At 35.2% G+C, this 22,815-nt stretch overlaps 2 protein-coding genes across 3 annotated transcripts; one reads left to right on the forward strand and one right to left on the reverse strand.

Annotated features, from left to right (window-relative positions):
• The first annotated feature begins 3,084 nt into the window (after positions 1-3,084).
• LOC121251672 (dehydration-responsive element-binding protein 1E-like) lies at positions 3,085-4,619 on the forward strand. The gene has a single exon (XM_041150988.1). It carries the CDS (start codon positions 3,680-3,682, stop codon positions 4,316-4,318), a length of 639 nt encoding a protein of 212 aa, XP_041006922.1. The 5' UTR covers positions 3,085-3,679; the 3' UTR covers positions 4,319-4,619.
• Positions 4,620-5,290: 671 nt separating this feature from the next.
• On the reverse strand, positions 5,291-22,393 carry LOC121251671 (valine--tRNA ligase, mitochondrial 1). Of its 2 annotated transcripts, XM_041150985.1 has the most exons (23): positions 22,192-22,393; positions 22,017-22,073; positions 21,862-21,924; positions 20,197-20,253; positions 19,912-20,081; positions 19,754-19,826; positions 15,870-15,935; positions 15,688-15,771; positions 14,950-15,027; positions 14,727-14,810; positions 14,470-14,549; positions 13,360-13,417; positions 12,950-13,252; positions 12,678-12,848; positions 11,784-11,983; positions 10,747-11,149; positions 9,161-9,412; positions 8,578-9,078; positions 7,474-7,565; positions 6,876-6,975; positions 5,824-5,969; positions 5,464-5,637; positions 5,291-5,433 (listed from the first exon to the last, which is right to left on the reverse strand). In XM_041150985.1, the coding sequence occupies exons 1-23, from the start codon at positions 22,324-22,326 to the stop codon at positions 5,391-5,393; spliced, it is 3,390 nt and encodes a 1,129-aa protein (XP_041006919.1). In that variant the 5' UTR covers positions 22,327-22,393; the 3' UTR covers positions 5,291-5,390. The 2 variants fall into 2 exon arrangements, with proteins under 2 accessions (XP_041006919.1, XP_041006920.1); XM_041150986.1 differs by having other exon boundaries at positions 5,291-5,637.
• Positions 22,394-22,815: the final 422 nt, after the last annotated feature.

Consider the following 22,815-nt stretch of genomic DNA (forward strand, 5'->3'; position numbering starts at 1 on the left):
ATCTCATGATATAGTATTAGATGATAAGTTTATAAATAAAATATAATAAATAATCTCTGATCATTTAATGTCATTTGTAAACCTATCATCTAATGTCATATCATAGGATGATATGAGAATAATGAGAATTGAGATGATGAGTAGTATTATTTTTTATTATATTACGCTCGATATAAAAGATATTTAGTTGATCTATTACTGCAGTACTTGATCTTTTGTTTTGTGCGTATGTCTTTATGCCTTTTTTGCATGTTTTAATGATCTTTACGAGACAGAAAGAGACATAGCACCAACGATGGAGATGCATATCGATCGAAGAAGGTAGAAAATAATAATAATAATGATATTAATTACTCTATAAAGTATATAGAGGATATTTTGCGATTTCTATGATTAACGTATGACTTATAATAGTTAAATAGAAATATTAGATGCAGTTTCAAGACATCCAAGTCTCACGTATTTATTTAAAAAAAAAAAGTGAGATATATTATTAAAAATTAATTTTTATGTAAGTTTTAAATTTATTATTATTTTTTTTAAGGAATTACGTAGAGTTTATACACTTAAGATTTTAAATATTATTTTTAATAATTAAATAAATATATTAAAAAATACATGCCACGTGTCATGTCGTCGACGTGCTTAAAGTTAAATATAGATGAATGAGGATTGTTTAGATAGGTTCAATTAACATGATCCGGAATACTGTTCCAAATGCGGCCGATTACAAAACAATCTATTCATTTATCTAATCCAAAGACAAAGCATTCCCACCTTTTCTATTCCTTTCATGACAGGTTTCTGTTGGGTTATGAAACCTTCTGTTCACATACGACAAAAAATGATTATTTTCATTGTAAAACAATAAAAAATGATTATTGGTGTATTTTTTTTATTTTTTAAATATGTTAAAAAAATATGAAAAAAAAAAAAAATTTACGCTGGGCATACTAGCCGCCCCTTTTTTAATATGATATTGAATGATTAAAAATTTATTTAATATTATATAATAAAATAATAAGATAATAATAAATAGATGGATGATAAATAATATTTAAAATAAAATTAAAATTTTAAGAATGAAAAAAAAAAAAAAAAAAAAAAACCAGATATTGTGGGGCCGATCGAGAGATGGTTGTTCGGCAACGCGTTTCCGTGGGGAAACCGTCGGCTCATTGATCTTGTGTTTCAGGTTTCTTAAAAGGAAAAATAAAAAATCTTAGTGTGACGTCACATCGATGATTCGAAAAGGTGTGCGTTTGTTTTGTTTGGTTCAAACGTGCCACGTGTCTTCTTGCTTCGCTGTTTCAGACGCAGACTATCTTGTTTCGCCAAGCTTCCTCGAAAGTTCGAAGACTGCACCATTTCTAAGCCGATTCTCCCTATTTTTTTAACTATTTGACTGTGTAAGCGATTTCACTTAAATCTGAAGAATAACCTGTCGGCAAGATTTGTGCAACGAAAATGTCCTAATTTTGATATCTCATTTTGATATTTTTAATATTTTCATTTTTTTTACTTAATAATTAAAAAATTAGCTATTAATATATTGATATTTTATTTTATATATTTTTTTAACATAATAAAAAAATATAAATTAAAAACTTTAAAAAATAAGAAGATGAATTTATATTAAACGGCACGACCAGTAGTCAATGCTGGGCGGCGATCAATACTAGCCGACAGCCCAACACTATTCTTTGTGCAATTTTTAAAAAAAATATTAAATTTGAGATTTGTATATATATATAAAAAAAAAATTATTCTGGATTTTACTATATTTTTTTAATTACATATAGAGTGACACTCTAAAATTATATCTCCTATTATATAATAAAATAAATAAATATTTTGTCTCATATTCTATCATATAAAAAAACCACTTACTGGTTTTGTGACATTCTTGTCACTAAAAAAAAAATTCCCTAAAAAGAAAAAAAAAAGTCATATTTTTTTTAATCCTTAACCTTAAGCCTGATTTGTATAGTAAAATCCTCTCAAACTCATTTTATCTCAATATTTAAATATCACAAATACAAACTCTTTTCAATTTCAAATCTTCAATTTTTTCATCTAATAATTACTTAATCATTATAATTTTCTCAAACTTTCAAACAAAACACAAAAAACAGTTTCATTTTTTTAAATACCAAAATAAAAATAATTTTAAGAAATTATATTCTAATAATATTTTAACTTTATAATATTTTTATTCAACATTTTATCTCATTTTTCCCAAAAACCATAAAACATATTAACTCATATAATTTTATTACTATTCACAAATTATCTCATCCCATCTTATTTACCAAACTAGGCCTCAAACTTAACTTTGTAGCTACCAAATATATAACAGAATTTATTTGTTTATTTATTAATGACAATGAATAAGTACTAAAATCATCGAAGATATATATTATAAGTAAAATACTTAGGTATCCTCTAAATGTGTCTTCAAAAGTGTCTCTAGTGTATTTTTTATATGTTTAAAATGTTTAAAAAAATTATCACTAATAAATTTGTGTGTGTTTTTTAAACATTAGAATATATATATATATATATATATTAGAAAGCATTTTTTGAGAACATATTTAAGCTGTGTTTGGATGTTGAGCTGAATATAATTGAGTTCAATTTTTTATAAATAATAGTGAGTTGAGTAATGAATGGAGTTATGTAAAGCTCATCTAAACTAAGTTTAAAATATATTTAGATGTTAAAATGAGTTTAATACTTTTTATGAGAAGTTAAAAAAGTTATGGGTCTCACATTTAAAGAGGTTTTGAGTTGATATGAGTTTAATAATTTAAAAATTAAGTATTTAGATATTAAATTCATCTTAAAATTAAATTAAACTTAACTGAATCTTACAACTAAACGTAACTTTAAAGGACATCCTAATATCACATATTATAAATAACTTAATAAAAAGTAAAAGGCATGCCAACTGCCAAATAAAAAATATGAAGAAAGAAATATATAATAATATAAAAATAGGCGAGGAATTGGCATCCACGCAATGGCTACGGGAATGGATAAGGAGGGAGAGTCAACAGACTGGTCAAATACACAAGATAATAAGCTAACTTTAATAATAATCAGCAGTGAAAGAGAGAGAGAGAACTGAATAGAAATATCAAATATCCACGTCCAGCCCCCAACTCCTATTATTTAATCATCGTTTAAAGCACCACACCCGCCTCTCTCTCTCTCTCTCTCTCTCTCTCTCTTCAGTAGTCAAATGCTCCACGTGTCATCCGTGCAAAAAAAGGGTCCCACCATCCACCCAACAACCTGGGTAAACACAGCTGGTTCTTAACCCAATCCACTCTTTCCTGGCTTGTTTCCTATTTCTTTATTTATACGTCGCTTTCGTTTAACATAGGTACGTAAAAGCCGTGGCTTTTTTTCCCACAGCCTGTCCTCAGTCCGTGTGCCTGTACGTTCTCCTTCTGCTTAAGGAACATATATATACATATAGTTTCTCACCTTTATCCAAACACAAAACAACACTATCTACTTCTATTACACAAGCTCGCTATACTTACTGATCGATCACTGCTGAGTGTTTTTCAGTAAGCTGCCTCTTTTTCATTACTCCAACAAACATTGAGAGAGAGAGAGAGAGAGAGAGAGAGAGAGAGTTCTACTTCAAAATCATATCTCACCTGCATACATGGATGTTTTCTCTCCTTATAATTCCCCAGACTCCGAGAGTAGTAGCTATGGTCGCGGCCTGAACTTTTCCGACGAGGAGCTTCTGTTGGCTTCCAGGAATCCGAAGAAACGTGCCGGCAGGAAGAAGTTCAAGGAAACCAGGCACCCAGTGTACCGGGGTGTCAGGAGGAGGAACTCCGGCAAGTGGGTATGCGAGGTGCGCCAGCCCAACAAGAAGTCCAGGATATGGCTGGGGACGTTCCCCACTGCCGACATGGCGGCGCGCGCTCACGATGTCGCAGCAATAGCGATGCGTGGTCGGTCTGCTTGCCTTAATTTCGCAGACTCGGTGTGGAGGCTGCCGGTGCCAGCGTCCGGTGATGTGAAGGACATTCAGAGGACTGCTGCAGCGGCGGCGGAGTTGTTTCGACCGGCAGAGTCGTTGGACGGATCAACATCGCCGACGGATGAAGACGAGAGGGAGTGGCCGAAGAGTATTTTCTTTGATGAGGCGGAGTGCGGGATGACAGTGTGGAGGCTGGTGGCAGATATGGCAGAGGGGATGCTTTTGCCTCCACCCTTTTGTGCGGGAAATGATTTTTATATTAATGACGTGGAAGATTCAGCTGACGTGTCATTATGGAGTTACTCCATTTAGTTGTTTCTGTTTTTATAGTACCATAATTTTTAATAGTTATATATTTTTAATATTATGCGGTGCGCATTTGAGTGTATAATGTTCGAAAATAGAATAGATACTTGAGTGAGACCATTAATCTGCACTTTATATATATATATATATATATATATATATATATATATATTTTTTATAGAGTGCTGATAATAGTTGTGTTCTAGAGAGGGGGGATTTGTGCAAAAATGCACAATCATGAAATGCATTACAGGTATAATCTATATCCTGTATGTAACCAAGTAGCAATTTTATGTCATTAACATTTGTACATTTTTCGATCTCTCTCTCTCATCTTAATTTTTAAGAGTTTTGACAAAAATATTCGTAATAAGAACTCTTTATATCAGTCACTATTCATTTTCACACCTCACATTTATAATTTTTTTTTTCACAAGGTGTTGAGGTAATTTTTATAAAGAAAAATCTACTATGTCGCCCAAATGATACCGCTTGGTTTGACCACTCAAGTGTTTTTTTTTTTTTTTTTACCAAATGATGAAGAAAGTGATTTTAAATGTATTGATGTATTTTTTTATTTTTTAAAAATATTTAAATACATTAAAAAATGTGAATAGAAAAATGAAAAAAAAAAAACTAATTTTATAATTAGCGGTTAAACCGAGCGGTGCTACTCTGCCGCCAGAGTAGCACTACTCTTTTTATAATGTGAGGTGTGAAATAGCGAACGATGACTGATGAGATGAGAAGAACTTTTCTATTCGTAAAGCTGCGAGTGAGAGAGGGGTAGTAGGCAATATATATAAAAGAAAGAAAACATTGGTTGACGATTTAGAAGGAAAGAGAAAAACAAGCGGAAAACCACTTTAATGAAAGAAAACATTTTAGTGTCTAGTTATTTCATTCCACATTACTCTTCCTGGCTATTCATAAACCATAAAATAAAAATAAAAATAAAAAAAACTTTTATGGACAAGATTAAAACTATTATCTGCGACTTAATAAAGCGGCCAATATAAAATTTCTTCAACAAAAAAATGACATTATGCAGATGTGATAAATATAGCCCTCGTTTCCTTCATTGAAGCAAAAATGGTTTACCATGATGAGGTTGGGAAAGACCCCCATATACCAACAATAAATAGTACAGCTAATCCTGTTGATTGCTTGATGCTTGAGCTTCAATGTGTTGGCCTGCTTCTTCGAGAGACAAAACCTCCTGCATCAGGGACGCTAGCTTTGCAACATTCTCTTGATGAATGTGCGAAGGGACCTTTTCTTTGTATCCAGAAGCACTCATCATCTTTGTTAGCTTCTCGTGTTGCCTGCAAAATTAACAAAGATTTAACCATCAGCGACCTGAAACTGGAAGGGCATTCTTCTGTTCTGCTTGGCTTGCAACCCCAAAAAAAAAAAAAAAAAAAAAAGAAAAGCAAGGATCCAAAATGTAATTTAAATCCATCACCAATTTATTGAAAAAAAAATGAGATAAATAGTTGCAGCTATCTTACTTCCGAATCTCATCCGTCTTTTTCCTGATCTTTTCAAGTTCTGCTTCAGGAGAAAGAGTTCCCTGAAGCTCAAGATAAACAGAGAGGTTTTCATTTACAACCGATACTGCACATCCAACTGGAGCAGCATCATTCTCACTTATTACCTGCATAATGATAATTTTGCAGATGAGAAGCGTTTAAACCAAATGGTTTTATCTAACAATATTCAACGTTAATCTCAATTCAACATGAAAAATTGATAGGGAGCCAAACAGCAGTAGGCCAGGTCAGAGTATCCATATCTTAGGGAATAAGACGATGATAAAAAATTTCGTAGCCTATAAGTGGACAGATACCATTGTTGAACAAAATATCATGTGCATTTAACACATCGATGCACATGGGAACATATGATCACAAAAAGCTTCAACAGGAGGAAATACGCAATACAAAGTGAGGACCAAAAAAAAAAAAAAAAAAATCATCGTCCATGGGCCAGGCATCACATGCATGATTCAAAACTATACGGGAAAGAATGAAAAAAAAAAGAATCTAAGAAATGGTTATCAGCAAAAGAACCACGCCATTACTGCAATAATGTATTGTCCCATTCGTATCTTAGAGGATTCACAGCAAAAATAATTAAAATAGCAAAAGAAGGGGCTGCCGGGGGGCGGGGAGAGAGGCAAAATGGCTTTAGTTCACAGTCAATGAAACAACAGGTCTGGAGAAGAGGTCTAACAGTCTAACATACTGCTGCTTTAAAATGCATTGAAGTGCAAAATGAGCACCACTACTTACAATGAGAATTATAAAAAACAAACTAACTAAAACGGTCTAATCAGCTGGGAATAAAAAGGGACCTATCCAAAACAGCAATGCAGCACTAAAACCCTAATCCTGTTGAGCCAAATGTCTCTCTCGGTGGAAAAGCATCCGACTTTTTTTATTTCACTTCACAAAAAATGTATAGTGTACCCAATGAACAACCAAGAAAGCCAAACTTTTAGGCAACCAAGAAGTCTGCCAAACTTCATACCACCCTTTTTAAAGCATTGTCAGTGATGTACCTTCAAAGACGATAAAGTGGCAAGAGTAATAATCTCCAGTTGATGGTTGCTAATAATCTCTGCAACTGCATCACTTCGGCAGAGCACAAAAGCTGGTCGCCTAAGGGCAGAAACACCATAGCAAGAATTAGAGTTATTGAAATGTGCAATTTTAAATTGGGCAAATTAAGCTAAATTTAAGAGAAAACTACTTAGATTTACAATTTAGAAAGAAGATGAGGAAATAGAAAATTTGAGTTTCCTTGGCATTCTGTTTGATTATTTCGAAATACTTTTTTTCTTGATCGGTTTTACGAAATTTGTCTCACAAAAGTTCATTAGAGAGGAAATTATTTTAAGGCGCATAAAAGATTCAAGAACTTGGTAGGAGTGTTTACACTAAAACCTAGGTTCCACCCTCAACTATCCACTTTTCTTCCTTCAAAAAATTCTCAGTGATAGAGTCTTGATTTCTTCTTGTGCAACACCATTAATCGTTTTGTGCAACATGGTTCTAGTGAAACAATCAACACTCTAGTGAAAATAAAGATCAAAAGAACAAACAAAAGGCTTGGAAAAAAAATGAAAAAGAACCAAAAAAAGGACCAATTCCATGTACCTTTCACGTCTTTCATTTGCAAGCGACCTGAGAGATTTCACAACAGAATCTATAAGATCCATCTCATACTCCACCCTTTCATTTGTCCAGCACTGGAACATCAAGAATATTATCAGCATTTATTATACCAACTACAAAATATTACAGCTAACTCCGTAAACTTTTAGACAGCCTACACAGCATACTAAATAGGAAAAAGTGGCCATGATGCATGGGACAAACACAAATATTTCCCCACATATTTGATCAATGGAACACCTCTAGAGGGACAAATAGTCAATTTTGAAAGAACTTATTGTAAACCTCTTTCAGATATGAATCTATCTGATCCAGAGGGGAAGAACTTACAGCAGCATCTCAATTTCAATTCAAACATGGGTTTAATTAAGATTAACATAATAGAAGTAAGTGGATCGATCAAGTAGCTGAACTCTAAAGAAAAGCCATTACTGACGGTCCTAGACCATACAATATTGATAGATATAACTGTTACTAATTTGCTGAATAGACAGATTGGCTGAAAAAATCATAACTATACTTAACAATCAAACACTAGAAAAGCCCACATGCGGCAAAGATTTTTTGTTGCCTTTGGAAAAAGGACAGTTCCTCTACAAACTATTTGAGCTAAAATTGATTATTGTTCCTAAACAGTTGGAACTATCTATGGGGTATTAGGCACCAAAATTTCGATATTTGTAGATGAGGAAGAATAAACCTTTATTTGACTTGTCTTTACGTTCTATCGGCAATAAAAAAAATATGAAGCATAAAGGGAAGAGCCCTTCATCATCAGGAAAAGTATCACATGTCAAAAGTTAGCGAAGTGTTAACTGTAGCACTACTATGCTTAGAAAGTATACACACACACACACACACACCAAGCAAAGTTCTTCTGGTCCAAGTAACAGCCTTCCTGTAAGGTAATAAATGCTCCACCCACTTCTAGTTAACCAACTAATGGTCCACCTTATGTGTGCCTTCATTTTCTCTTTCAAATTAGAAAGCTACATGACCTCTAAATCAGTAGTTGGATATAATAATTGTAGCTTAGCCTTAACCGTGCCTTATATTTTCTCTTAAAAATTAAAAAGCTAAACTAACCTCAACAACTGATGGGTACTCGCATATCATAATAGATTCTATCCTTGTACCGTCCTTTGATGAAGGAAGGCGCTGCCACAATTCTTCTGTAACAAATGGCATAAAAGGATGAAGCAGTCGCAACCCATTGTCAAGACATAACCAAAGTGTATCTCGAGCCAAACTCCTTGCAGACTCGAATTTTGGATCATTCCCAGCAAAGAAAGGCTTAATTGCTTCAATAAAAACATCACACAGTTGGTACTGCCACCATGAATACACTGTACTTGATGCATCTGAGAACTCATACAATTCCAGAGAAGCTACAGTTTTGGATATAGCTTTGTTTAATACAGAGAGTATCCACTGACAGCTAAATGGCAAGACATCCGGATTTACATTTGTGGGTGGAACATAATCATCTCCCAGCCTGCTCATGGCAAATCGTACAGCATTCCACAATTTATTACACCATTGACGATACCCAACCACTCTTAGGATATCCAAGTTTATTCTATCTGACTGCAAGACAAAATAGTCACACATCACTATATCATTAAGATATAGCCAAATGGTTCAAAGAGAGATTGTTACAAGAATGAACCTGGGCAGTGTAAGCTATAAGGGCAAACCGAAGAGCATCAGCACCACACTCAGAAATACCGTTAGGAAAGTCTTTTGTCTGCCCCTCTTGGGCAACAACCAGTTCTTTAGGATCCAAGTTACCCTCCTCTAGCCTCTTATGAAGACCATCCAGGGATATCCCATTTATTACTTCAAGTGGATCAATGACATTTCCCAATGACTTAGACATCTTGCGCCCATGCGCATCACGAATCATTGGGTGCAAATAAACCTGCATAGTTCAAAGTGATTCAAGCAGACTATATCGCCTCAGTTATGCAATAGATTCGCACATGAAAATGCACACTGAATAGGAAATAATAAAAATTCCAAGGATATATGCATACATACTCTTTTCAGGTAAACACAGTTCATGCATTCATACAGGATTGAACCCATGACCTAAACCTCCACCTCTTGTTGATGGAAGGAGAAGATGTCAAATAATCCAAAGACAATTATCATATATGCATAAATGCCTATGTAATGAAACTAGCTTTAGCTTATGCCTGCTGCATAACTCAGCATAGCCAAGTACACTGGATGCATACTATATATTACATAAATATGTTAAGGCCTCCATAACCATCAATTGCCTTTACCTTTATCATACATACCCCTCAACCATACTGATGATTCCACATAAAAAGAGGAGAAATTGTCATCCATTATTTTTTGGGTTATAAAGTGAAAACTGAGGGGGGAGAACTGTTTTGTTCATTTTACAATAATCTTACATAATTGAACCCCCAAATCTTTTTTTTTTAAATTTTTTATTTTATTTTATAAGTATGTAGCCCCCAAATCTTTCTGGCATCAAGGATAGCAAGCGAACCAGAATGAATCAGTGGCTGCAGTAAGAGCCCCAGTCAAGTTCAGGCATGTAGTTTATGGCATATACTGAACACCAATTAAACGTGTCAAGGCTTCCATACTGTTGAACAAGCTCTAGCTTCAGATTGAAATTGGGAAACTACTCATATTCCCAGGCATACCCTTCAACCATACTAAAAACTAATCTTTCTGGCATCAAGGACAGTAAACACAACAGAATGTATCTCAGAAGTTTCCCAGTGGCTACAGTAAGAGCCTCGGGCAAATTCAAATATGTAGTTTACGGCATATAATGAACACCATGTTAATGAGTTGTATGACACACCATAAGGATCTTTCTAGTTTCAGTACCATCATTTCAAAAGACAAAATAATGCACCCGATCACACCTTGTGTATATGATCTTTTTTTTTATTATTTCACATGTGCCCGAGGAATCTTAACTTATACCTCCTCAATCCTGTTATGATTATTGAAAGAGGTATTGTCAAAATTAAGCGAAGAGGGGTACGGTTTGAGCTAGAGCTCATTGGAACAGTGGAACTTATGATTTAGAAGCTTGAAACGATAATACAGATAAAGTAACAACCATCCAAATAAATCCCTAACCTTAAGACAGTCTCTGGTAGGTCTATGCAAATTTTTTATTTAACAAATAATTCAGTCCTAATTTAATATATGATTGTTCAAAGGTCATGTTGTGGTCTAAATAATAGGATAATGTAAACTTACCTTTCGAAAAGGTACATCACCTCCCAATTTCATTCCTTGCATCACCATGCGAGCAACCCAGAAAAAGAGAATATCATGGCCAGTTTCCAAAACTGAAGTTGGATAAAATGTCTTCAGATCTTCAGTATCATCAGGCCAGCCCAAAACAGACAATGGAAAAAGACCAGAAGAAAACCATGTATCAAGCACATCAGGATCTTGACTCAAATGAAACTTCCTCCCATTATACAATCGGCTAGCCTCCTCCTGAGCCTCTTCCTCATTTCTTGCAACCACCCAGTGGTCATTGTAAGCACCAACTTCCTTTAGCTCATCATCCTCCAGTGAGACATACCATGCAGGAACACGATGACCCCACCAAAGTTGCCTTGAGATGCACCAATCACGAATGTTTTCAAGCCACCTGTGATGTTTTTAAGGCCCAAGTACTCAATTGTAATTATAAATAATTATTTAAAAATCTACTTATAAGTAATGATTACTTCAAAAATTAATTATAAAAGATACTTAAAAAAATTAATACGCTACAAATCAACATAAATGTAGCATGCCAGGCGTATTAGAAATTTAGAATCCAAAGTCACAAAGACCCATCAAGGAAAGTCCCCCCCCCACACCCCCCAAAAAAAAAAAAAGTCTCCTTGAATAAAATCTAGATATTTTATGGACTGTTACCAAAAGCACATTCTTCAAACAGTTTGTATCATATTATAAGATCAACCAGAAGAAACTAAGATGCATCGGTGGATATTATTTCAGAGCAATGTTCTGGAGTCTCTTTAAGAATATTACCAAAATTACATTCTGCAGTATTTTATTATCAGAAAATAAAAAATTTATTAAGAAGAACTAGGCATAGCCCAAGTACATGGGACATATAAAAGAGCAGCATCTAAGTCTGATAGGCTAGGGACACTCTGCAGTGTCTTTCGGAGTGATGTTCTGAAAATTTTTCATGCCCTTTTGGATTTTACTTATTTATTCCTTCACGATGTGACCATCTGAAATTTACAAAGCGAAGTAAAACAATATCTGACCTTCTCCAGTCAGCAGAATACTGTTTCGGGATGATCTCTATCCTCCTGTTTTCTTCATCCATTACAGCATCAAGAGCTTGCCTCCCCAAACTATTGCAACTAACATACCATTGAGGTTTTATAAGTGGCTCCACAACATCATTGGTTCTTGAACAAAGGCCCAGCCGCATCTCATTATTTTTAGCACCTCTATAAAAGCCCTAAATGCAAAGAAGACCTATGTCAATGATAAAAAATAAACAACATTACGTAGTTAATAAAAGTACATGAATGAAGACCAGAAACTAAACTTGGGCAGTCTTTATAAGTAGTAAAACATGAAGAATATATGTAACTTAAACTCACACTGCAACATGAAGTGTGAAAAAAATTTGAATAGACACAAAAGACATACAAATAGCATGAATTACAGAAATAATTTTACATGTTTTAGGCAGCTTGATTGACAACATTAACATGCAACGAATGACATGAATACATAAATAGCAAGAAATACAGAAATAATTAACACAAAAGTTAACTGGTGGGTCTGAGGAGTTCATTGGGCTGAAGTGGCATACTGCTAGGGTTATTGACAGCAGATAGATGAAACAACCATTTTGGTTCAAAATGAAAAATCCAAGAACCAAATTTATTGTTGTTTGAAACCTAGAGAGTTCTTCAAAAAATTACGGAAGTCGTGGACCAAAGCATGTAACTACTCGGTTGATATCCTCTTGCTAAAATCTTGATTTGGATGGTCATAAGTAACATAATGTTGATATTCAAATTATTTTTAAAAAATATCTAGGGTCAAGGATTCATCAATAAGATTTTCATATCTACAATAAAAATTTTATATTGCCTCAGTTACTTGAGAATTAACTCATGTACAGACTACTATAGTACCGATACCTTCTTTTGTAATGCTTCAGTAACTGCCTCTCGGGCTTTAAAACGCGGCAACCCTACAAACTCTGACCCACCATTGCTGTTTATTTTTCCATCATCGGTAAAAATGTTGATGAACTCAAGATTGTGACGCTTGCCAACTTCAAAATCATTCGGGTCATGAGCAGGGGTAATCTGCAGTACCATGAATGAAATATGAGTTTTTTCATCCTGTAAACAAAAAAATTCAAAAGAGAACTACTAAAGTAAGCATACTTCGCCTAAAAAATATTTACCTTGACAGCACCAGTCCCAAACTTCGGATCAACAAGAATTGCATCACAAACTATGGGAAGCTTTCGTCCATTAAATGGATGAATGGCAAATTTTCCATGAAGATGACTGTACCTTGGGTCATCAGGATGTATAGCAATAGCAGTATCTCCAAGCATAGTCTCCATCCTAGTAGTGGCCACAACAATCTCACCAAACTCACCTTCCAAAGGGTAGGCAAATGAAGTTAAAACACCGAATTCCACAGGTTTCTCATATCCTGGAACCTTTAGTGGAGTCCTTTCTTTGATCTCAACATAGTCTACCTACAGAACCAAAAACTACAATAATTTAGAATCCATTAACAGACATTTTGAATAAAAAAATACAAAAGAATCCACTATAAACGTGCCTCTTACAGGAAATGACTTACCTCAATGTCAGATATTGCAGTCCGCAACACACAATCCCAATTCACTAGGCGAAGATCTCTGCAGAAAAGAAGATATAACATTAAAACTCCAAACAGCAGAAAAATAGAAGCACAAATAAATCAGAAATGAGATTAAACAAGTGAAAGGAAAGGGCAAATACAGTAGGAATATTGAGGTCCAATTTGATAAAAAGAAAAAAATACTTGAGCGGACAAGAAACATTAAGCCAGTCCCCATTCAAACGAGGGAAATTTCAGAACCAAATATTTTTTATATATAAATAATCGAAGATTATTATTTTTTTGATAAGTAAATAATTGAAGATTATTAACAAACACAAAGGGCACAGCCCAAGTACATAAGAACTATATAAGAGGAACGCTTAGCTAGTTTTTTTGTACAAGGAACACCTAGCTAGTTGGGGTTGTCAGGTGTATTTTGGTCTATGGTCCTATGTTTTTTTTTTAAACGTCAGGGAATCTCTCCAAAAAGTAGGCAAAGCCCAAGTTGACCATTTTCCTAAATTTTGATTCAATAAATTTTTCTTATACTGATATTTTAAGATTCAGTTCTGCTTAAAAACAGTTAAATTGCATCTGAGATCTTTCATTGATGTTTTATCACCTTAGAGAACTGGTTCCATCTTTTATTTGGGTTTTCCTCTTGCATAGTTTCCGTGTACAATGGATGCATCCTTTGCGTTTATTAATAAAATCTCTATTACTTATCAAAAAAATTATATCCATTGTTTATTACAATTATATGTAGGGAAGCTAACAATAGTATGAAGAATGACATGCCTAATAAAACCTTCAACTAAATTTGATATGTCTAACTTGACTAACACATCACATACAATAAAAGGCTACTTATCAAGTAGGAAGCTTTTTAAATCACATTGGCCAACAGATGCTTAAATTTCTACTGGGTTATCTGGGACCAAAAAAGAGGTCAAAAGTTTGAAGAAAAAATGTGAAGGAAGCGATGAAACAAAACAAAATTCAGAAGCAGATCATATCTCACAAATTATGGACAAAGCCATTTTTATAAATTCGTGTATGACTGCCATGCTAAAGAAAATGTCAATGTTATCCAGATGTTGATCTCACCTATAAATAAGGCCTTCCTTGTAAAGCCTAACAAAAGCCTCAGTCACAGCCTTTGATCTTTTCTCATCCATTGTAAAGCACTGAAAAGTAGGAAAAAGTAGCAGATCACAGACTGAGTTTGGGGGGAGGGGGAGGGAGAATATGAGACTTATGAGTTATGAGTGAATCTGATTGGAAAACAATTAAAAAAAAAAACACTAGAATGCTATGTTTTATCCAGAACAAGTAAAACTTAGTCACATAAATTAAATGCATACCTCACGAGACCAATCTAAAGAGGCACCCAAACGACGCAACTGTTGCAAAATGGTTCCACCATACTTATTTTTCCAATTCCAGACCTTTTATTTCAATAGAGTCCAACCAACAGAATATATAAAGGTTAGAATAGGTCGAGCAATATATGAACATGATAATTGTGAAGGGGTCTATTTTGTGCTCAGAGGGAGCTAATATTGGTTAGTGATAGTTAGAACTCACTTCAGATACAAATTTCTCACGACCGATATCGTGCCTAGTTAATTTGCTTTCACGCATTATCTTCTTTTCCACAACAACCTGAGGGGAAAAGAAGAAGAAGAAGAAAAGCATCTAACATATTAAATCAATCAAATGGATAAAAATATAAAGAATATTCAAACTCATCCACCAATTGAGCACAAATATGGATTTATTGCAAGGGTAATTAAAGCATTAAACATGGGCTACATAAGTCACAGTTGTTTCTAGGCAAAGGCATATGACAGATTGAATTGATGCCTGACAGTATTGACCCATTAACTGGTCTTCTCCTTGACCAAAGTCCAAGGCCACATCAGATTGATCTATGCCATATAACGGGTCAGATTGCAGAGGCCCCATATAGCTGTCACTGGACAGGCTACAAAGCTTGGGCAAAAAATTAGCAACACTGATGTCTTTGGATGCACACTGAGGAGAAACCGTTTGATTAAAACATGATCACGTGCATGAGGGACATGACCGACAGAACATCTGATAAATATGCTGATGCACAGAGAGCCTTTTCAGGGCATCATGCCAGAGTAATGTGAGTTCCACACCGCCCCCCCCCACAAAAATGAAACCCAAAAAAATTGCAACTGGTGTTCTCAAAGCTACATCTCACTCAGTAATACAGACGTGCATAATAAGATAAAAGATCAAATTGAATCAAAAGATAACCAAACAACTTGGAAAAGGAGGAAAAGGAAGAAGAACCTGTGTGGCAATCCCAGCATGGTCCACCCCAGGGACCCACAAGGTATTGTATCCAGACATTCTCCGCCAGCGAATAATGGTATCCTGCATGCAGTATACTGGTTCACACAAAAAAAGGAAAAAAACCATATGGAAGATGGAGTATGCACAGCATAAACATCAATTTTGGGCAACCACAGTACCTCTACAGCAGCAGTAAGTGCATGACCTATATGGAGGGCACCAGTTACATTTGGTGGTGGCAAGACCTGCAAAATAAAGGAATCAATTTAATTCTTTTTTAAAACTTTTTTTTATTGGCACCGGCTGTCTGAAAACAAAGTCCAAACTAATTCCGGGGGTGCACAAGCCCTCACCAAGGAGTTTCCCGCAAGTGCATCTTGGGTAATTCAAGTGGAAGTTCCCCCAGCCTGATGGCCCCTAGAAATTGTTTGCACCCAAGGAGATTTGAACCTAAGACCTAAATGGAGCACACCACCAAGACCAAGGCCTTTACCACTTGAGCCAACACCTAGGGGTTTGTTTTTTAAAACTGATTTCAAGTACATAACCTGATAATGTAATTAAATTAGGATGATATTTATTATGATTTTTGTTTCCATTAAACATGGTTCTATTTACACATGACTAGCATGCAAATTGTCAATTCGCCTTATATATTTCTTTTCATTCTTCATATATTTATTACGCACTTTTACCTAGAACTGTTTTTTTATAGGTAATCGAGAAGTTTTATTCATAGAAGTAGGCAAAACCCAAGTATACATGGAGTATACATGAGAATAACCTAATTAGATTTCACAATCGAAAGGAGAAAATCATGGACATTTAGCCCATTACAAACTTTTTTCCACACCCGATTGTAAACCCTGTCAATGGACAGCAAAGCTGTCCATATTTGTTTCCTTATTTATTTCCTTGATTTATTCTTTTGTACAATTAACATAATATTTGACAGATTGTATAGGGATAGAATTAGCATATACTTATTACTTTCCATGTACAAAACTCTTTGTACAGTTTATATGATAAACCGAAATCACAAGGCCAATTCATTCAGCCATTTCATAGAAACTTGTTTCTTGACAAACCCCTACTTATTCTTTGTCCCCTCCACATTAGCTACTAGTCTAATCTCCTGCATCGAAACCCACCCAACTAATCCGCTGCACACCAGAATGGAGTAGCCGAACGCAAAAATCGTCATCTTCTTGATGTAGTACGTACTCTCTTGTTAGAATTCTCTGTTTCATCCATGTTCTGGGTCAAGACTCTGAAAACTAGTACTCACTTAATTAATCGTTTACCTTCCCAAGTCTTGCACATGGAGTCTCCCTATTTCCACTTATTTGCTAAGCAACCTAGTTACAATAATCTCTGTATCTTTGGTTGTGTATGTTTTGTGCATTTACCTCCTCATGAGCGACATAAATTATCTGCTCAATCTGTTAGATGTGCATTCTTGTGATATAATGTGTCAATAGGGATTTATTTGTTATGATCCTACATTTCATCGTACAAGCATTTCTAAGAATGTTATTGTCTCTGAAAATCAACATTTATTCCTGTGTCCTCTGTGCCCTCTTCTTCTACTACGGTCCTCCCCTCCCTTGAGCAGCAGTTCTCAGATCTTCATCAAGTCAGCCCTCACTTTAAACGAGGTATTGTGTATATGAGACGCTCCCACCCACCCACAGTCTCTTCCGGTGGCTCACTCGATATCTAATCCTACCATGCTCCAGAATCAGTAAGTTGCAGCACCTCCAGAGCCTTTGGTACGTCGCTCTCCTTGAGTGTCTGTACCTCCGGATAGGTATGGGTTTTCTTCTTCTGGCCATTCTATTTCAGCTCTTACTGCTGTATTGTCCAATTTTGATATTCCCACATGCTGTCAAGAATGACTATTGGCAACAAGCTATGCAGGAAGAAATTGCCGCTCTAAAGGCCAATCACACCTGGGACATTGAGCCTTGTCCTTCTACCATAGTTCCCCTGGGTTGCAAATGGGTTTACTCAGTCAAGGTTCGATTTGATGGAAGTTTAGATCATTATAAAGCTCAGCTTGTTGCACTTGGGACTAATCAGGAATATGGTGTCAATTATGAAGAGACATTTGCTCCTGTGGCTAAGATGACCATTGTTCGTATAATTCTAGCTCTTGCTGCTTCCAATGATTGGCCACTACATCAGATGGATGTCAAAAATGTTTTTCTTCAAGGGGATCTTAAAGAGTGTATTTATATGAAGCCGCCCCCGAGATTGTTTCCCTCTCCGACCTCACGTGTGTAAACTTCGTCGCCCTCTTTATGGTCTCAAACAAGCTCCGAGGGCCTAATTTGATAAATTTCGCACCACTTTACTACAATTTTCATTCAAGCAGAGCAAGTACGACACTTCATTGTTTCTTCGAAAATCTGACATGGGTATTGTTGTTCTTTTGGTTTATGTTGATGATATTGTGATCACTGGTTCCGATTTTGCTTTATATGAAAGATCTTGGGTCTCTCACATATTTTCTTGGTCTTGAGGTGTATCATAGTCCTTCTGGTATTTCACTAAATCAACATAAGTATGCTAGTGACTAGGTGGCTACCGCTGAACTATAGGAGGCTAACTGTGTCGATACTCCCATGGAATTAAATGTCAAGCTTTGCAAAGAGGATGTTGACCTACTTGCTGATCCCAGTTTATACCGAAAGTTGGCAGATAGCCTTGTCTATCTCACCATTCCTAGACCGAATATTTCTTTTGTTGTAAAGCAAGTCAGCTAGTTTCTTCAGACTCGTCATCTTCATTTGGCTGTTGTCCGTAGGATCATACGCTATGTTCAAGGCACTTCTGCCCGTGGCTTATTCTTTCCTGCAGGCAATTCTCCTCGTCTTGTTGCTTATAGCAATGCTAATTGGGCTAGTTGTGCTGATACATGTTGGTCCATCACTGGTTGGTGCGTGTTCTTAGGTGATGTGTTGATCCCTAGAAGAGTAAGAAACAAGACAGAGTTTCTAAGTCATCTACAGAATCTGAATACCGGGCAATGTCTCTTGCTTGTTCCGAAATTATTTGGCTTTGAGGTTTGCTTGCTGAGTTAGACTTCTCTGAGACCGATCCTGCACATTTACACGCCGATAATACAAGTGCTATTCAGATTACGACCAATCCTGTCTATCATGAGCGCACAAAGCATATTGAAGTCGACTGTCACTCTATCTGTGAAGCCTTTGAAGCTCGTGTTATCACTCTTCCACACATTTCCACTGAACTATAAATTGTTGATAGTAGCAAATTGATGCTTGTTGATCAACCCGCATTAATTTGAGGGGGGCTGTCAATGGACAGCTTTGCTATCCATATTTGTTTCCTTATTTATTTCCTTGATTACTCTTTTGTACAATTAGCATAATATTTGACAGATTGTATAGGAATAGAATTAGCATATACTTATTCCTTTCCATGTATAGAACTCTTTGTCCAGTTTATATCATAAACCGAAATCACAAGGCCAATTCATTCGGCCATTTCATACAAATTTGTTTCTTGACAAACCCCTACTTATTCTTTGTCCCCTCCACATTAGCTACTAGTCTAATCTCCTGCATCAAAACCCACCCAACTACAATCTCAACCTAATTTACATACACCATGCACCAAAAATGTTAATTTCATCAAACCACTTATCCTAAAGCCAATCTGTAAATATCATCAACAATTTGCCATACGAAAGCACCCAATTTTTCCCAGGTGATTGCCCTTTACGACTGAAAACATGGATTACTTTAAGGGTGTAAAATAGAAGTCTACCCAACAAGCACCATAATTTTTGCAATGAAGTAGGAAGTATAAATCTACCTAAAGGTATACAAGCTATGATCATTAGATCATCTCTCACTACTCAGCGACATCTGGTCATACTCTTCAAGTTTAAAACCAGCCCAAGCCATACATGAAAGTTGTTCTTAAATCGAAATCGCATGAATATAATATATGCTTCTATTCAGAATTTCCTTTGTTATAGGAAGACAAAAAACAAATAAAAAGAAAAAAGAAAGATGCCCATAAAGAAACTCACAATAACAAACGGGGCCTTGGAGCTTTTTGCATCTGCAACAAAGAAACCCGATTTCTCCCACCATGCATACCACCTATATCAACAAGAATAGAAGACAGAGTGTAAAATTTTTTAATTATGACTAATACGGGACAGGAAAAGACAAAAGTCGCACTCACGATTTCTCTACTGCACTAGGACTGTACTGCTTTGCCATTTGACGAGACATTTGTTTCTTCTCGCCAAAAGGTGTTTCTGGGTCAACAAACTCCTTAGGGTTCTCTTCATCCCCACCACGCTTTACTGTTTTCTTGTCATTTCTTTTCAGAGGAATTGATGCTTGTTGTGCCTAAAAAATGGAACGAACTAAACATTTTATCACTTTACATATGTATCAATAAATGATTAATGCAAGGCATAAAATTATATAATCCTGAATACCCAAATTAGTTTCTTCTAGTCACCTGAAGTTTAGCAGCTTTCTCTAAAGCCTTTTGCCTTTTCAATTCTTTCTCCCTTGCCTGCCAAAATCAAATACTCAATCAGAATCACACAAAGCAAAGAAATCCCAAGAACAAAATGTAACTGCTTCCTGAAGAATCACTTCCAGCACCTTCATATTCAACAAGAGAAAATAAGAGAAATAGACTAATTGCAGAAATATAACAAGGATATGAAGTAATAAATCAAAATAATAAATAAGCAAATAAATAAAGAGAGAGTCATCACCGTCGACCAGAAGAGAACCCAAAAAAGAATTAGCGCAATAAGAATAACAAAAATTACTGAAATACCATAGTTTCATTAGCCACATACATAACTAAGGCAGCGCCCTTTGGACCCACCCCTAGGGAGGCAAGCCTTGGATACATGACCTCACCACCAGAACCATGCATATACTAGGTAATCCAATGGAACTCTTACAGTGGAATCAAATCCAAAATATCTGAGTCTACTTGTCCCAAGTCCATTCTTTGACCATTAGACTGCACCCTAATGGGTGGTTGCCATAGTGTAGATATGAAGAGAGTGGAGATAAATGGTAATTAAAAAAAACGAACTGTCGGCATTTTTATCCTTTGGGGAGAAAATTATGTTGGGCTTAAGTGGACAATCTATCATATTTTCCTCACACTTTATCCTTCTCTTCTCTTCACATTAACAAGCCAAATGCCAAGAAATAGAAGCATAAATGCTCCCTACTTGTTTTTTTCCTCTTTAAAGTTGGAGAAACACCTCTAACTAGGTGTTGGCACTTGTATACATGTTGTGTACTTAAGCTTCGCCTAATCTTCTATTGATATTAATACAATTTTTACTTGTAACAAAGAAAAATTTGGAAAAAAAATACTCATAAAAGAAGTTGGAGAAAACAGAGTATAAGTGAGCACCGATCCTATATTTTCCTTAAAAAATATGCTAAATCATGGATCGACATAAACTATTCCTCAAATGGGCTTCAGCCACTATGAATGAATATACTTTGAAAGAAAATGGTTACAAGCATCAGTTTCATTAATAGGGATAACACCAGGATGAAAATGCACCATGCACCTATAAAACAGGTCAAGATCCCTTATATGAATTTCTAGGGCCTATTTTTGTTTTTTTTTTTTGGCGGGGGAGGGGGTTGGGGGCATAATGCATAGAGTACAGATCCTACATTTATTGAGTATTTAATGATAACGAAGAGACTTTCATGGACAACGATGAATATTGTAGGGCCACACACTCTGTATATCTCTCCAAAAGTCTAGTCCCTCGAATTTGGGTTAGATTTCAAGGGGATCTCAATGCAAAACGAATTCGCTTTCTGACCAATGAAATTAAACATGTGAAGCATGAAGGGAGGAAAAAAGACAGTTTTTTTTTTTATTGAACCAATGGCCCCAAAAATACAAGTGCAAATAATCAAATACCTCAAACTCAAAACCAGCAACTCACGCCGAGAGAACAAAATAATGTATTACGTCTACAAAAATGCGTTATATATGTATACCCAATCCATGCATACATACACAGAACTACATAAACGGAAATTTTCCTCCATAAATTACGACTATATTAAAAAAAAAAAAAAAAAAAAAAAAAAAAAAAAAAAAACTTTAAAAAGATAGAAAACAAAGAACCTTCTCTTCTTTTTTCTTCTTCTTCTCGAGGTCTTCTAAACTGAGCGTTTTCTCCGAATCGCCCTACGAAATTCGAACGCATTACGTTCAGAGACTCGCATTGAAAGGAAAACAAACCGAACGTAAACCAATTGACAAAAAACAAAAGCAGTAACCAGTCGTTCGGTCTTCTTCTCAGCACCATCTATTTCCGGCCTTCTCTCCGAATCAGCCTGAAAAATCAGGGAATTTCCAGATTAACCAAAATGGGGTCCCAGCAGAAAATTAACCATATAGATTCTATAATAAGAAATGAAAAAGAATATCTCAGTGGCTAATGAGTAAACTTACCATTATGTTTGTTGCTGAGAAAGATCGGAGAGAATAAACTTGTGAAAATGGTGACCTATGTAGGCTGCGGATATGGTTTGCAAGGTTCAACAAGAGTAGCGGCTTTTGCAAAACCCTGGCATGGAATCCCAGCATATAAAAACCCAACCCTAGCGTTATGTTTCCGCCGGCTTTGGCACTGAGACTTTTATACCTATACCGTTTTGCTCTGTCCAATAAAAAGAACAAACAAACAGATGCTTTTTGCATGCTCTTCCTTTCATTTTTTTTCTTTCTTTTCCAAGTTGACTGATCTGCTCTTATAAAATTAAATTATTTCGTGTAATTATTATAATTTTTTTAAATTTTTATATAAAATATAATAAAAATTTAACTTTTTTAAATTCTAAAACAAAAATTATATTATAATAATATTTTATTTAATTTTCAATAAAATATCTCATCTCATCTTATTTAAACTGTGTAACTAAACGAGATAAAAAATACTTTTTTATTTAATTTTTATAATTATAACGAATATCATAACAAATTCATTTACGAAAAAATTTTAAGAATATTTAAGATGAAAAATTATATTAATAAGTTAATGTCAAATCTTGTCCTCAATGCTAACATAAACAAATA

Source organism: Juglans microcarpa x Juglans regia, chromosome 2S (genome assembly GCF_004785595.1).
Source record: "Juglans microcarpa x Juglans regia isolate MS1-56 chromosome 2S, Jm3101_v1.0, whole genome shotgun sequence".
Taxonomy (NCBI): domain Eukaryota; kingdom Viridiplantae; phylum Streptophyta; class Magnoliopsida; order Fagales; family Juglandaceae; genus Juglans; species Juglans microcarpa x Juglans regia.